The following is a 17,500-nucleotide window of genomic DNA, read 5'->3' on the forward strand; positions in this document are numbered from 1 at the left end:
GGAAACCGATTATATTTTTGAAAACATTGATTTGTTCCTGAAAATATTAATCCAATGAAAACATCGATTACATTCAATTGCAATTACAAGATCATGTATTGATCTGATTGCGGTCAATAATAACATTAAGCTCAACATGTAATAACAGAAGTAATCGCGATATCCCCGGAGCAATCAGAGGAACTGATGGTCGTGCGTTATAGGTAATCGGAAGCCCTGATAGTGTCGTCCAGTAGGATCCGAAGCGGCTGGCGTCGTCGCTCATTTGTTTTGTGTCGTCGCCAACATTTCTCCTCCCTATACAGGCGAAGTCTGGCGGGTGCGAGCGAGGCTGCTATATCTTTCGTCTACATTAATCATCCCGGTAGTTTACAAGACTTGTGAGGTTGTCTGGAATATCATGAGGGATTGGGGAGAGGCATTTTCGGCCAAGATTTATCATCTTAGGGACAGATCTTGGGAGGCGTTCAAGATGGCCAGGAAAAACCGGGCAATTAAGGCGGACCGAAACAAGTTGGATCTCATAGAAAACGTGAGAGTTCCAGTAATGGACCTTCAGACCCCCAAAAGATGGAGTGAAATTTACTGAAACAAAATTATTTAAAAAAAAAATAAAGGGGGGTGGGATCCTTAATTGGAAAAATTCTTTCTTTCATTTAGTTTCAACAAATATACAGTTACCAAGGTCTTGAATTTTTTGAGGATAATTGGATTTCTTTTTTTTTAATCCAGAAACAATTCTGAAAAGATTTCTTGTGGGGGAACTATTCTTTAAGACTGCGGTCCCTCTGAAAATGTTTATTCCTATAATGTACATTAATGATAGGATTCGAGGCTTTGGATATATATATATATATATATATATATATATATATATATATATATATATATATATATTTTTTTTTTTTTTTTTTTTTTTTTTATACTTTGTCGCTGTCTCCCGCGTTTGCGAGGTAGCGCAAGGAAACAGACGAAAGAAATGGCCCAACCCCCCCCATACACATGTACATACACACGTCCACACACGCAATATACATACCTACACAGCTTTCCATGGTTTACCCCAGACGCTTCACATGCCTTGATTCAATCCACTGACAGCACGTCAACCCCTGTATACCACATCGCTCCAATTCACTCTATTTCTTGCCCTCCTTTCACCCTCCTGCATGTTCAGGCCCCGATCACACAAAATCCTTTTCACTCCATCTTTCCACCTCCAATTTGGTCTCCCTCTTCTCCTCGTTCCCTCCACCTCCGACACATATATCCTCTTGGTCAATCTTTCCTCACTCATTCTCTCCATGTGCCCAAACCACTTCAAAACACCCTCTTCTGCTCTCTCAACCACGCTCTTTTTATTTCCACACATCCCTCTTACCCTTACGTTACTTACTCGATCAAACCACCTCACACCACACATTGTCCTCAAACATCTCATTTCCAGCACATCCATCCTCCTGCGCACAACTCTATCCATAGCCCACGCCTCGCAACCATACAACATTGTTGGAACCACTATTCCTTCAAACATACCCATTTTTGCTTTCCGGGATAATGTTCTCGACTTCCACACATTTTTCAAGGCTCCCAAAATTTTCGCCCCCTCCCCCACCCTATGATCCACTTCCGCTTCCATGGTTCCATCCGCTGACAGATCCACTCCCAGATATCTAAAACACTTCACTTCCTCCAGCCTCTCACCATTCAAACTCACCTCCCAATTGACTTGACCCTCAACCCTACTGTACCTAATAACCTTGCTCTTATTGACATTTACTCTTAACTTTCTTCTTCCACACACTTTACCAAACTCCGTCACCAGCTTCTGCAGTTTCTCACATGAATCCGCCACCAGCGCTGTATCATCAGCGAACAACAACTGACTCACTTCCCAAGCTCTCTCATCCCCAACAGACTTCATACTTGCCCCTCTTTCCAAAACTCTTGCATTTACCTCCCTAACAACCCCATCCATAAACAAATTAAACAACCATGGAGACATCACACACCCCTGCCGCAAACCTACATTCACTGAGAACCAATCACTTTCCTCTCTTCCTACACGTACACATGCCTTACATGCTCGATAAAAACTTTTCACTGCTTCTAACAACTTGCCTCCCACACCATATATTCTTAATACCTTCCACAGAGCATCTCTATCAACTCTATCATATGCCTTCTCCAGATCCATAAATGCTACATACAAATCCATTTGCTTTTCTAAGTATTTCTCACATATATATATATATATATATATATATATATATATATATATATATTAGCCCTGGGGATAGGGGACAAAGAATACTTCCCACGTATTCCCAGCGTGTCGTAAAAGGCGACTAAAAGGGGAGGGAGCGGGGGGCTGGAAATCCTCCCCTCTCGTTTTTTTTTTTTAATTTTCCAAAAGAAGGAACAGAGAATTGGGCCAGGTGAGGGTATTCCCTCAAAGGCCCAGTCCTCTGTTCTTAACGCTACCTCGCTAATGCGGGAAATGCCGAACAGTTTAAAAAAAAAAAATATATATATATATATATATATATATATATATATATATATATATATATATATATATATATATATATATATATATATATATATCCCTGGGGATAGGGGAGAAAGAATACTTCCCACGTATTCCCTGCGTGTCGTAGAAGGCGACTAAAAGGGGAGGGAGCGGGGGGCTGGAAATCCTCCCCTCTCATTATTTTTTTTTTTAATTTTCCAAAAGAAGGAACAGAGAAGGGGGCCAGGTGAGCATATTCCTCAATGGCCCAGTTCTCTGTTCTTAGCGCTACCTCGCCAACGCGGGAAATGGCGAATAGTTTGAAAGAAAAAAAGATATATATATATATATATATATATATATATATATATATATATATATATATATATATATATATATATGTGTGTGAATGTAGGTTTGCGGCAGGGGTGTGTGATGTCTCCATGGTTGTTTAATTTGTTTATGGATGGGGTTGTTAGGGAGGTAAATGCAAGAGTTTTGGAAAGAGGGGCAAGTATGAAGTCTGTTGGGGATGAGAGAGCTTGGGAAGTGAGTCAGTTGTTGTTCGCTGATGATACAGCGCTGGTGGCTGATTCATGTGAGAAACTGCAGAAGCTGGTGACTGAGTTTGGTAAAGTGTGTGGAAGAAGAAAGTTAAGAGTAAATGTGAATAAGAGCAAGGTTATTAGGTACAGTAGGGTTGAGGGTCAAGTCAATTGGGAGGTGAGTTTGAATGGAGAAAAACTGGAGGAGGTGAGGTGTTTTAGATATCTGGGAGTGGATCTGGCAGCGGATGGAACCATGGAAGCGGAAGTGGATCATAGGGTGGGGGAGGGGGCGAAAATTCTGGGGGCCTTGAAGAATGTGTGGAAGTCGGGAACATTATCTCGGAAAGCAAAAATGGGTATGTTTGAAGGAATAGTGGTTCCAACAATGTTGTATGGTTGCGAGGCGTGGGCTATGGATAGAGTTGTGCACAGGAGGATGGATGTGCTGGAAATGAGATGTTTGAGGACAATGTGTGGTGTGAGGTGGTTTGATCGAGTGAGTAACGTAAGGGTAAGAGAGATGTGTGGAAATAAAAAGAGCATGGTTGAGAGAGCAGAAGAGGGTGTTTTGAAGTGGTTTGGGCACATGGAAAGAATGAGTGAGGAAAGATTGACCAAGAGGATATATGTGTCGGAGGTGGAGGGAACGAGGAGAAGAGGGAGACCAAATTGGAGGTGGAAAGATGGAGTGAAAAAGATTTTGTGTGATCGGGGCCTGAACATGCAGGAGGGTGAAAGTCGGGCAAGGAATAGAGTGAATTGGAGCGATGTGGTATACCGGGGTTGACGTGCTGTCAGTGGATTGAATCAAGGCATGTGAAGCGTCTGGGGTAAACCATGGAAAGCTGTGTAGGTATGTATATTTGCGTGTGTGGACGTATGTATATACATGTGTATGGGGGGGGGGGGTTGGGCCATTTCTTTCGTCTGTTTCCTTGCGCTACCTCGCAAACGCGGGAGACAGCGACAAAGTATAATAATAATAAAAAAAAAATATATATATATATATATATATTTTCTTTCTTTTAAACTATTCGCCATTTCCCGCGTTAGCGAGGTAGCGCTAAGAACAGAGGACTGGGCCTTTTTTGGAATATCCTCAACTGGCCCCCTCTGTTCCTTCTTTTGGAAACTTTAAAAAAAAAAAAAATATATATATATATATATATATATATATATATATATATATATATATATATATATATATATATATATATATATATATATATATTAAGAATACTTCCCACGTATTCCCTGCGTGTCGTAGAAGGCGACTAAAAGGGGAGGGAGCGGGGGGCTGGAAATCCTCCCCTCTCGTTTTTTTTTTTTTTAATTTTCCAAAAGAAGGAACAGAGAATTGGGCCAGGTGAGGATATTCCAAAAAAGGCCCAGTCCTCTGTTCTCAACGCTACCTCGCTAATGCGGGAAATGGCGAATAGTATGGAAAAAAAAAAAAAAAAAAAAATATATATATATATATATATATATATATATATATATATATATATATATATATATATATATATATATATATATATATATATATATATCGGAGACGCAATTAGAAAAAAGTGACTGGACAGAGACCAGAGACTTGGATGTCTTTCGCTTGTTTTAATTAAATCCTTCGCAAAACGCGCACGACTCCAAAGCACGACGGTACGACCATTGAGTACGACCTTACGACCCTTAATCTGACCCAATCCTGTCAGCTCTGCGCTTCTCCTACGACGTCAGGATCCATGTCTGGCGCTTCCTCATTTGGCCGATGATTTTTTTTTTTTTTACGTCGATCAGAAACAGCCACGTCCCCCCAGCCGGTACTAGGGGACCCTGAGGCATCCCACTTGTGTCATCCCTCACACACCCACAGCTCACACTGAGACGACTCCCCCCCGCCATCCCTGACGTGTGGTCACTGCTCCCTCCCTCACAGTTAAGGCAGCTGTCAAACCATCAGCGGTGCCGTGCATCTGACCCCAGCTTGGACGTCTGTCTTCATTATCAGTCTGCTGTGGCAAGGGGGAGGGATAGCGTCAAAGGCTTTCCGGCAGTCCACAAATATATATATATATATATATATATATATATATATATATATATATATATATATATATATATATATATATATATATATATATACAGGCAAGGACCAACCCATGGCTTTTGGTGATTTGTTTTTGGTCTTTATAGTGTTTGATTGGCTGAGGCACAAGTGTTGTCTCGCTAAACTTACTTCCTTTGGGTTTCCCAGCTTCTCTTTGTCCTCTGATGCATAGGTTCCATTCCAGCCGTGGAATTTTTCCCATTTGCTTCGGCTTTTTCCTCCTCTTCCTTTTTCCATTTGATGTAGTTATAACTTGCCGATGTGCCATGCCACGTTGTACATCCTGGAAAGGACACGTTTTCTTTTCCCAGGATGGTGTGGGCGTCTGATGGTCAGGCACAGTTTGTATGTACCCACCGCGTCTTTATAAGAGTTAAGTTACAAGTCCCGAAATTTCCCCCGTGTGATATTCCGCCGCTCTTTTGACCTACCACGATCTGAAGATCACTTTATACTCTTAGTTATACTATAGAATATTTGTAGTTAAAGTCAAAGATAAGTAGAGGAAAAAAAAAGGAAAATATGATTTCTGCTGGTGAGAGATGGCAACTCCGGTCATTCACAAGCGTTGCCAAGTCGTCATTTCGGAACAGCATTTATTGGTGTGTGTGTGTGTGTGTGTGTGTGTGTGTGTGTGTGTGTTTATTTGTTACACTCTATTAGTTGAACCGCATCATCTCGAGGCCTCATATCTTGGACTGTGTTAAAAAAAAAATGGATTTTGAAGGCCATTTTGAGGGCATTTAAAAGCCGTTTTCTTTCAAAACTTCTGTTATATAGAGTTCACTGTAGTCATTTATAATAGGCGAGTATGCTGAACCCCAAATGGTAGAAGAGCCTAATATAAAAGGCCAATTAAGGCCTTTTCAAAGGTTTTGAGTTAGTTAACCCCTTTATTTTGTTCGCGAAGCGTCTGTTACCCCATTTAGAGAAAGAACACAGCCCATACCTTCCCTACGTGTTGTAGAAGGCGGGATCGGGTGGCTGGAAGTCCTCCCTTCCTGTATTACTTTCCAAAAGAAGGAACAGAGCAAGAGGCCAAGTGAGGAATTTTCCCCTCTAAGGCTCTGTCATCTGTTCTTGACGCTACCTCGCTCAAGCAGGAAATGGCATGTACGGTATATATATATATATATATATATATATATATATATATATATATATATATATATATATATATATCAACTGACTTATATTTCTCTCTTGTGTCTCCCCTGATGATGTGATTATTACACGAAAGTGCACTTGGGAACTTTTCGTGTTTCATTTTCCCCGTGGACTCATGGGAATATATATATATATATATATATATATATATATATATATATATATATATATATATATATATATATATATATACCTTTCCTTTCATACCCGTTCGCCATTTCCCGCGAAGCGAAGTCGCGGCCAGAGCAAGATGAGCGGGACGTAGCGAATCCTTCTGGAAGGCCTTAAGTTGGAGGTGTCTGAGTACACATGGACGTAACCCACGCGGGGGGACGGAAGGTGTGGAGAAAGGGGCTCCGGTTCTGGTGCATTTTAGACATGAGAACTTAAAAAAAGTTAAGATGCAACGAATTGAGGCCATGTGCTTCTCTTCCTAGCAGCGCTGCCTCTGTACGCGGGAAACGGCGAACGAGTAGGTGGAAAGACAATATAGATATGTATCTATCTATGGCTTGTACGTCATATATCTATCTATCTATCTATGGCTTGTACGTCCTTGTGATTATCTATTTGTGCTGTAACGGGGAAATGGGGAGTTCTTATGTTGTTTACATTTACAGCGTCAAACGCTCGTTCCATTCCAGTCATCCCTCAAATCCAGATTATCATCTCCAAGAAAAAATATTTCCTCTTCATAACAGTTTGCATGAGTTAATGAGTTGAAAAAATTTCTTATAACAAATCTGGTACATTGACTTTTAATTTTTTTTTTTTAACCCTGATTCGTCGTCATAAGGTTCCTAAAGAAAAAAAAATAAACAGTGGAATATGGAAGGGTTTGAGCGGTCGGGGGGGGGGTGGAGGGGGGTTGTAAACATTTTAGGCGGGAAGCGGAGATCGCTGGGGGGGGAGGGCACGCTTGTTTGGCGCGCGCCGGGTCCAAACTGTTTTAAGGACCTTCTCTCTCTCTCTCTCTCTCTCTCTCTCTCTCTCTCTCTCTCTCTCTCTCTCTCTCTCTCTCTCTCTGTCAGAACATGAACGATGATATTACTGCAAAAAAAAAAGAAAGGACCATATATGTGCTGTTGGAGGTTTGTATGTTATATGGAAGTGCGCGTTCATATGCAACACACACACACACACACACACATATATATATATATATATATATATATATATATATATATATATATATATATATATATATATATATATATATATAAGTAAACTTCAAACCTTGTTTCAATGTTAGCATTATGGGTACGTGGAGCGTAGTGGGCAGGAGCGGCCGAGCTACACTGACGGCGACGATGACGAAGATGGATGAACTAAACAGCTCACGGTAGTGTTTATGGCCGACATCCAGCCAACCGAAAAAGGAAAAGATGTTTCCTCTAAGCTGTAATCCCCGATGACGGATGCGTTCGAGGCTCTTATGCTGGCGGCGGCTTCGGTCTCCCGAATCTCACATTATAGAAGATAGTACCTTGTTTTTTTTCACTTATGAATATAGAAAAAAATACTTTTAATGCTATTTGTATTTTTTGTAAACGTTTGACAACGTTTTTATGATAGATATTGGAAATATGTTAATATTGGGAAGACGAAGGCTAGTCCAATAGGGTGGTCACACCCCTAAGCCTCCCGCTCATCAATCAGGCCGGACGCCACGACAGTATAAAGGTCCTGATCGCCCACACTTTCACGAGCCGATTACCAAGAAAAAGATTCAATACAGTCTCCAAGGAGAGTCTCAGCCCTCGGATGTTTCCCGCCCCGTCTTTATTTACCGCTGATTTTCGCCGTTGTTTTCCCTCCGCATAAACATCGTTAGCCTAGCCCTTCAAGCCAGGGCGCCATGAATCATTCTCTGAAAATACGATCGTCTGAAACAGCGCACTTATGGACTTCCAAGAGTGTAGTATTATGTCAGTAAACCCAGCCAAAATATCCTATATTTCCTCGAAACTTGTTTGATGACCTTACATGAAGGAGATAGTGATAGGAGTTGTGTAAAAAGTTGACTTCCGTCATTGCGAACGCGACCTTTGTATACTTTTTATTAGCAATACTACATGATAGATGAATATAATAATACAGAACTACAAGATTAAAGCGCCATGAATTATCATGAAATGTTATACGTTAATGTTGCAATACTTCTCCCGTAAGCGATTCTGCGAATAGCACTGGTATACGACTCTGTAAATGCACCAGTTCTTCAGTATGTAACCCTGTAGTAGAGCCCTGAGGCTTCAGTAAGCAACCCTGTAATAGCACCAGTTCTCCAGAATATATAACCCTGTATTAACGCCAGTTCTCCAGAACGTAACCCTACAATGGCATTATTTTTCCAGGATAGACTTTGTAACTACTATTTGCCCATTGGCACCAGTTATTCAGGATGTTGCCCGGCCATAGCACCAGTTCTCTAGTTTGTAACCCTGTAATAGCACTGGTTCTCCAAAGAACAGACCGTGAAACACATCAATTCTCAGTGTATAACCTTGTTATATTTTTTCTAAGTGACCTGTAAAAGCACAAGTGTTGTACATATACACTTTTAATAGTACTAGTACGCAACGTGACAATAGCAACGTGTCTCCTGTATAAACATTTCCCCTGTGTGTATATGGTACCGTTTCTTCCGTACATAACCTTGTATTAGCATCAGTTCTCCATGATACAACCTGTAATAACACTCGTTCTTCAATCCTCAATTTTGTATTGGCCATAGACATCCAGTCTACCTGCTTTTCATAGCAAATTCATCTCATTTTCATTCTTCCTCTTCCGGCCTATTTATTTTTTTCTCTCGTTCCTCTTCCACTATTTCCGTGGTCAGTGGTACAGGCTTCAGTCAAGTCCTAAGCTCATGACCAAGCCCTTTGCTCGCACCAGATCCTTGGCTCACTCTAGGTTCCTTAGCTTACACCAGGTCCTTAGCTCACCTGGCACTAAACTCACTTCGGTTTCCTGAGCTCACCCGTTCCTAAATTCCCCCCCCCCCCCCCCTTGGTACTTGGCTCGTACCAGGGCCCTATTTCGCGGAGCCTCTCTCTCTCTCTCTCTCTCTCTCTCTCTCTCTCTCTCTCTCTCTCTCTCTCTCTCTCTCTCTCTCTCTCTCCGACACCAGCGCCTCCCTCAGATCTGACACTCCATAACACAGTAATAAGATTCGCGGGTGTATTGTTGACACAGGGGCCGCGGGCTTATCCCTCTGTTGAATCAGCTCAAGAGACCGCGAGGCTAAGGTCATGATTCACCAGCACCCGGGGACCCTGTAAGGTGATCAACACTTCTCTCTCTCTCTCTCTCTCTCTCTCTCTCTCTCTCTCTCTCTCTCTCTCTCTCTCTCTCTCTCTCTTTCCAGGTTGTAAGGTGATTTGGCGAAGTCCGAAAATAGTATAGTAAATATTTATCTTTTTTTTTTTATCTCCGTGTTCTCTCACAGTAAAGAGTAATGGTTCTTATATTAATGCCATTTAGGCATTTTGTATAGTTTCTCCTTAATCATGATAGAAAAAGCTGAGAAAACTGGTCATCAAAGTATTATTACCGTTTTCTTTCTAAATTCTCATACGCAGTTTTATTCTATTCCTAAAAATAATTGCCTTAGAGACTTCGTCTTAGCGCAGCAGTCATTTTATACTATAATCAGTATCATAATCTCTATTATAATCTATGAAATAATCTATACTGTGATCTATATTATAATTTATACAAAAAAAAGAAAAAAATAGGTGGCCCTGTCCATCTGTCCGTCCTCCATTCGGTAGCCTCAGTCAGGAAGCTGCCAGACGCACGATAAAAACTCCTTGTCGACGCCGCACGTCCATTCCCCCCCTCTCCCCTCCTCGCCCCCTAAAGGTTAGAAATGATTGTCTGCTAGGGAGATAATTATTTTTTCGGGAAAACATACTCTTTTATGATACACTGAAGCAGGAAGTTTGGGTTGGGAATATGAAAGGTGGTAGGAGAGAAAATGACAGCGGTGACTTTGGTTACACCAGTGGGAAAGGTCATTGCGCCGTTCAGGGTGGAATAGCCAAGGAGGGAGACAGCGGTAGCCAGGAAGGATGGAAGTAGTGGTGGTAAGGTGAGGCTATGGTGACCACGGAAGATTGTGGTAGCCAGGAAGGATGGAAGTAGTGGTGGTAAGGTGAGGCTATGGTGACCAGAGGGAGTAAGAGATTGGTAATGATGAACAAATCTCTGAAGTAAGATACTGAAAGAGGTGTTTTGCATGATCGAGATAACAGACTATTCAGTTGCGATCAAAACCATAGATTTTCAGGTTCAGTGTTCGTTCACTTGTCCCACAACACGACCCCCGAGAATGACCCAGGGCGTAATGGTGACTCCGTAATTTCCAACGCCTCCCTGAATTTCTTTCTAACCTAACCTAACCTAACCTGACCTAACCTAACCTGACCTAACCTGACCTAACCTAACCTGACCTGACCTAACCTAACCTGACCTGACCTGACCTAACCTAACCTGACCTGACCTAACCTAACCTAACCTAACCTAACCTAACCTAACCTAACCTAATCTGACCATCTTAAACTTAACCATTCGACTGTAGTCTATGATTGTCCATGAGAGCGTCTCTGTGAGACTTATGAAGCGTGTTTCCAACCCGTCCGAACATGAAGCGTGTTTCGAACCCGTCCGAACATGAAGCGTGTTTCGAACCCGTCCGAACATGAAGCGTGTTTCGAACCCGTCCGAACATGAAATGTGGTGGTTCAGAACCATCTTTACCGATAAATAAGAAGTGTTTATTGTTCGTGGGTTCTTAGCTGTCCTGTTGGTGAGCCAGTGATGGAGGTGGTTGACGCTACGCGCCAGGAGTGGCATATAGTGAGCCTCCGTCTAGATACAGGTGTTGTGAGGAGGTACGTAGTCTACTGTGATGAACCCTGTTTCATGATGTCTTCACAGCTGTGTTGGTGTTTGGACGTATGCTCTGTACTGCTTAAGTGTGACAGTTTCTCTGGCCACTCATTGGGCATGTTTATCCTGGCCACTCAGAGGGTATGTTCATCCTGGCCACTCAGTGGGCATGTATACCCTTGCCACTCAATGGGTATGTATACTTTGGTCAATCAATGGGCATTGTATACCTTGGCCACTCAGTGGGCATTGTATACCTGGCCACTCAGTAGGCATTGTATACCCGGCCACTCAATGGGCATGTATACATGGCCACTCAATGGGCATGTATACCTTGGCCACTCAGTGGGCATGTATACCTTGGCCACTCAGTGGGCATTGTATACCAGGCCACTCAGTGGTCATACCCAGCAGGGACGCCCCGTCCATGGTATATTGTCCATCCCATACCTTGCCACAGGAGTGTGATGGACAACCCCCCCTTTTCTTTATACCTTCACCTATACCAACCCAGCCTTAGATCCTTCCCTCCCGTGACCCATCACACTCAGCTTCAGAGGGAGCAAATGAACCACCATCTTCTCTACTCAAGTCACGAATGAACCAGTCAGTTCATTCCTCTGGATCCGTTTTCCATCGCCCCCCCACCACCCGTCATGGTGTAGACAGACAGGTCCCCTCCGTAGCTCCACAATTGGAGAGAGGGAGGGAGGGTCACTGCTCGTGCAGTTACATCTGTTGAAACACACCTGTTGCATCGACCTCCCGCTCGTCTCTTAGCACACCTGTCTTCCCCAGGCAGGAGGGAGGCAACAGGTGTGATAGACACATCTTCTGGTCTTGCCAGATGATGTGCCAAGACGTGTGAAGGTGTTAGCCTCAACCATATGCCGTGAAGACCGACAGACAGATCTGGACTCACATCTGCCACACCCAACTCATGCTGCCACCCATTACCTACCCCACCTCACCACCGTCTGAGACCTGAGATCATGATGATATCAGCAAGGGCTTCTACTGGGGCGCTCGAGAAAGCGTCGTTACACACGATCAGTTTGAGGTCAATCCTTGTGTGTTTTCTCAAAAGTCTTCATCAACCACCTTGCAACTTGAAACCCTTGCGTATCGAGTACGATAAAGTCAATTAGGTGTAATAGATGTGATGTTTCTTAAATAAAATAAGTGCAAATAGAGTCTTAGGGTACACGAAATTATTAGTTTAGTATAGTATTACCTTTATATTGAAGCATTAAACTCTCCTTCACAGGTGACGACCAGTGAGAGTCACTGGCTCGACCACACAATGGCAGCCCAGCCCAGTGTAGTCGCCACGGCACCTGGCAGGAGTTCTAGGCTGGGTCGTGGTCTGGCAACCCGTCCCTCCCCAGCGAGGAGGAGCAAGAGGGACGTAGAGCCGCTCCAGCTCACGGGTGAGAGGAGAGGCAGGAAGTCCAAGAGGAGGAAGAAACGGAGGAGGAGGAGGAGGAGGCAGAAGAAGAGGAAGAGAAAGAGGACGAGGCTTCTCACAGATGGAGCTGCCAGGGTGGGAGGATACCAGCAAGGGATCCGAACCCCAGCCTCCAGCCACACCCCAGCCTCCAGCCACACCCCAGCCTCCAGCCACACCCCAGCCTCCAGCCACACCTCAGCCTCCAGCCACACCCCAGCCTCCAGCCACACCCCAGCCTCCAGCCACACCCCAGCCTCCAGCCACACCCCAGCCTCCAGCTACACCCCAGCCTCCAGCCACACCCCAGCCTCCAGCCACACCCCAGCCTCCAGCCACACCCCAGCCTCCAGCCACACCCCAGCCTCCAGCTACACCCCAGCCTCCAGCCACACCTCGGCCCTCATCACGCCCTGGAAGCACCACAAGACCAGGCTGGTGGAGCTGCTCACGGGAGGCAACGACCAGTTCCTGGTGAGAGATCGCAAGGCGTTCATCCCCTCACAGCAACTGAGACTGGGAGGTGCTTCGGACGGCGCGATTCGACTGCCCAGGAGGAACCCACGCCAGTTCATGTTACCCCTCGAGGTCATCAACAGCGAGACCCTGATGTGGGTGCCCTACAACCCTAATATAAGGGTCAGCATCCAGGTCATAGGTGAAGGGGGTGGTGACGGGGAGACAGATGACAGCCCATCACGACCCCTCGGCTCGGACGACCACAGTTCGAAGCAGCGTCATCATCATCATCACCAGCAGCAGCAGCACAACGAGGCTAATGGTGTGTTGGTTGGTAACTTCATCTCGGTGCTAGGTAACTTCTTCCAGGTGCTAGGTAACTTTATCCAGATGCTAGGTAATTTCGTCCAGATGCTAGGTAACTTCATCTCGGTACTAGGCAACTTCATCCAGGTGCTAGATAACTTCATTCAGGTGCTAGGTAACTTCATCTCGGTGCTAGGTGACTTCATCGACATGTAACTTCATCCAGGTGCTAGGTAGCTTCATCCAGGTGCTAGGTAACTTCATCCAGATGCTAGACAACTTCATCAGCTTTGTGTAGGTGTAAGATAACTTTAAAGATCCAGGGGCTAAATATCTTGATGCGGGACTTAACTTTATCTTGATTTATGACACAAGTTACAGGGTTTAGACATTCTCTCATCCTCATGTTGAGGTCCTCGGTTCGGAGACTCCAATATGCTCTAGTTCCTCATACTTGACAAAGGATAGTCTCATTGATCTAACTCCTCACCTTTCACAGTCAAACTTCTAAATCTAACTCACTTGTTCTACACTGCAAACTTGGTTCTTTTACTTTTTATTCCCCCCTGAAGATATCACACTTCGGTTTCTGCTCCCCAAGACTGGCTTCTTGCATTATTATACTATAACTAGACTCTATAATACTCAGCAAGCCACTGCAATTTATGAATAATAGCGTAGGTAACTCAGGGATGACCTATTGTGACGTCTATTTCTTTCACTGTACAGCTCAGCTTTAGAACTTTTAAACCTTCTTGTGTTTTTCATAGCCATAACCTGGCCCTTCCCCAAAGAGTGCAGGATTTTCGCATGCTGTATGTAACACAGGCGTAACTGGATGTTTGACTCTTGTTCTGGTATTTTTCTATTTATTGTCATGTTCATTATACTCTTCATAGACATTTGGAGCCCCAATGTTGTTTTTTTTTCTTCTGAAATTGATTATATTATTTTTGGCAGGTGTATTTCCTGGTGGCATGGAGTCTAAGGTGTACAACAGCAGGACGCTGGGTGTAGCAGGTGTGGGTGTTGAGAACAGTGCTGGCAACACCCCCAGCCCACACCCTCCGCCAAACATCATCACATTAAACGTAAGTCTTTTTTTCTCTCTCGGCGACATGTCAGTCACGGAAATGGTGGATCATTTTAGTTCCAACGAGGCTATGTAGCTAGAACACCTTTGAAACCATTGTAAGGTTTCCAACTTGGCTGTGTAGCTAGAACACCTTTGAAACCATTGTAAGGTTTCCAACTTGGCTGTGTAGCTAGAACACCTTTGAAACCATTGTAAGGTTTCCAAGTTGGCTGTGTAGCTAGAACACCTTTGAAACCATTGTAAGGTTTCCAACTTGGCTGTGTAGCTAGAACACCTTTGAAACCATTGTAAGGTTTCCAACTTGGCTGTGTAGCTAGAACACCTTTGAAACCATTGTAAGGTTTCCAACTTGGCTGTGTAGCTAGAACACCATTGAAACCATTGTAAGGTTTCCAACTTGGCTGTGTAGCTAGAACACCTTTGAAACCATTGTAAGGTTTCCAACTTGGCTGTGTAGCTAGAACACCTTTGAAACCATTGTAAGGTTTCCAACTTGGCTATGTAGCTAGAACACCTTTGAAACCATTGTAAGGTTTCCAACTTGGCTGTGTAGCTAGAACACCATTGAAACCACTGTAAGGTATCTGTACCGTAAGGTCCTTGAGGTCTGAGACAGTTTTGTGGCAGTAGAAGACCTCCAGAACCATTGTCATATGTATGAAAGGTAAGGTAATAAAGTCCTGTGGGAGTAGACCTCTTATAAATCATCACAAGGTATATATATATATATATATATATATATATATATATATATATATATATATATATATATATATATATATATATATATATATATATATGTAAGGTACTGATGCACATATTTGATGTCGGGAGGTGAATATTCATAGGGTCTGTGACCATGAATTAGATCCAGAACTTCTTTCTCTCTTACCCATGTGGTGGTTATTGATAATATCTTGAAAAAACAATGAATCATGACTGCATTCATGCATGTTTTGATACTCCAGGTGCTTGCACGATGCCCATTTTGAACCCATAAGCTCATGCGGTGGTATGAATTTTACCAGCTTTTGTTTCACATTGTGATAATACGGAGGAGGATCATGGTGGCTTCAGGGGAGAGAGAGAGAGAGAGAGAGAGAGAGAGAGAGAGAGAGAGAGAGAGAGAGAGAGAGAGAGAGAGAGAGAGAGAGAGAGAGAGAGGACCAGGTGTATTTATTGAAAGATGTGTGTGTGTGTGTGTGGGAAATACTTGGGGAAAGATGAGAATTTGTATTTGGCGTTTATGGACCTGGAGAAAGTGGTGGAACTAGCTAGCTAGCTAGCAGCCACACAAAACCCCAAGGACATGGGGGTGATATTCTGTTCAGATCATAAACCTAGTAACTAGCTGGAAGGGTGATCGGGAGACCTTGCTTGAGGGAAATGTGGGAGACGCCATAGATTCAGTAGAAGTGGAAAGGAAAAGTAGACGTGGAATCATCAGATGTCAAGTTAGAGGAAATAGGATGATGGATTGAGTGACTTTATCAATTGGAGAGTTAGCAATAGCTATATGGATCGGGTTAAAATTGTGGTTGATGTTGACAGTTACAAAGTCAGCTAAACAGGATATGGTTTTATGATTTCTTTTTCCGTCATCATTTACGTCCTGTCATCATCATCTTGTGAATAGCTAGATCTTCAGTATCACTCTGGCTCGTCTAACGAACATGAAATAAGATAAATCATGACCTGAATTGGACTAAGATAAACGTCATAACCGAATCAAACTACACCGTCGATTTCCTCTTCACTTAGCTTACGTACCTGAGAGGTTTACAAGGGAGGGGGAGCCTCCTAGAACCTGTTTAAGGGCACCAGAGGGAAGGCTCAGGGCACCTTAAGGACTTAACCTTCCGTAGCCAAAGTATATATCTTTATAAAAACTTGAGAGCTTACGCATCTTACTTACATAACGACTTAAGACTTAGCATACCTAATCTACTTATATAGTGATTTAAGAGTTTACCTAACCTACTCATATAACGACTTAGAAGCTTACCTAACCTAATAGCTACCTATCTTAGAGTTTACTTAACCTATTCGTTGCCCAAATCAAGTCGCTATTCTAACACAGATTTACCTAATCCAGAGCTCAGCTTTACCTAGCCTAGAGCTCACATAACCTAATACATACCCTAATGTGGATCCTACCTAACCTAGAAGCTATACCTAACCTAGGACTTCGCTGACTTAGTGGCTATCCTAACCTAGAGGTTACTTAACTTAGTTGTTACCCTAACCAAGAACGTACCTAACAAAGTGGCTACCATAACCTAGCGGTTACCTGACGTACGCCTTACCTAACTTAGTCGCTAATCTAACTTTGAGCTTATCTATTTATCTACTATCGTAACATAACCCATGGGCCCACTTCCAGATGGGATTTAGGAGGACCGCTTGAAAGGCGCTTCGAGATCCACCCATTTCGCACCCCCTTCCCCTGATCTTATAGATCATCGTTCATCAAAAATCGTAAACAGTATAGAACGCGCGTGTGTGTGTGGGTGTGTGTGCTCAGGAGTAATGGACATTATTGACTTCTTTCTTTACTTTTTTCAGGCTAAAGATGAGCAGAATCAAGCCACCAAAGAAAAACCCAGATCGTTAGATGGTAAGAGACAGAGGTTGGGTGATAAAAGGGGAAGAGGGAAACAAAGAAGAAAATTAGAGAGAGAAAAAGACGGTGGCCAGAAAGGAGGAGAGAAGAGTCGAGGTTATGAAGGATGGGGAGGAAGAGACGCTACTGATAACACAGGAAGAGAAGGAAAGAGAGAGGATGAAAGAAGGGAAGAGAAAGTGGGAGAAGGTAGAGATAAAGAGAGGAAGAGAGGACAAGCGAAGAAGGAGAGGAGAAGCAGTCCGGGTGGCCACAAGACCTGGTCCGGGGCTTGGCTGAAGACCTCGAGCGCATGCTCAGCAGGGACAAGCAGGACGCCGGAGACCCCGCTGTGTC

The 17,500-nt window shown here is 43.5% G+C and overlaps 1 protein-coding gene across 1 annotated transcript in view; it reads left to right on the forward strand.

Annotated features, from left to right (window-relative positions):
* The window catches only part of LOC139754943 (uncharacterized), a 56,431-nt gene that overhangs the window by 8,563 nt on the left and 30,368 nt on the right, over positions 1 to 17,500 (forward strand). Inside the window, 4 exon segments of the mRNA XM_071672762.1 lie at positions 12,501 to 13,461; positions 14,406 to 14,536; positions 17,107 to 17,388; positions 17,391 to 17,500. The exon segment at positions 17,391 to 17,500 is cut by the window's right edge and continues 11 nt beyond it. Coding sequence (XP_071528863.1) covers positions 12,501 to 13,461; positions 14,406 to 14,536; positions 17,107 to 17,388; positions 17,391 to 17,500 — 1,484 coding nt within the window.

The sequence above is a fragment of the Panulirus ornatus genome, chromosome 18 (genome assembly GCF_036320965.1).
Source record: "Panulirus ornatus isolate Po-2019 chromosome 18, ASM3632096v1, whole genome shotgun sequence".
Taxonomy (NCBI): Eukaryota; Metazoa; Arthropoda; class Malacostraca; order Decapoda; family Palinuridae; genus Panulirus; species Panulirus ornatus.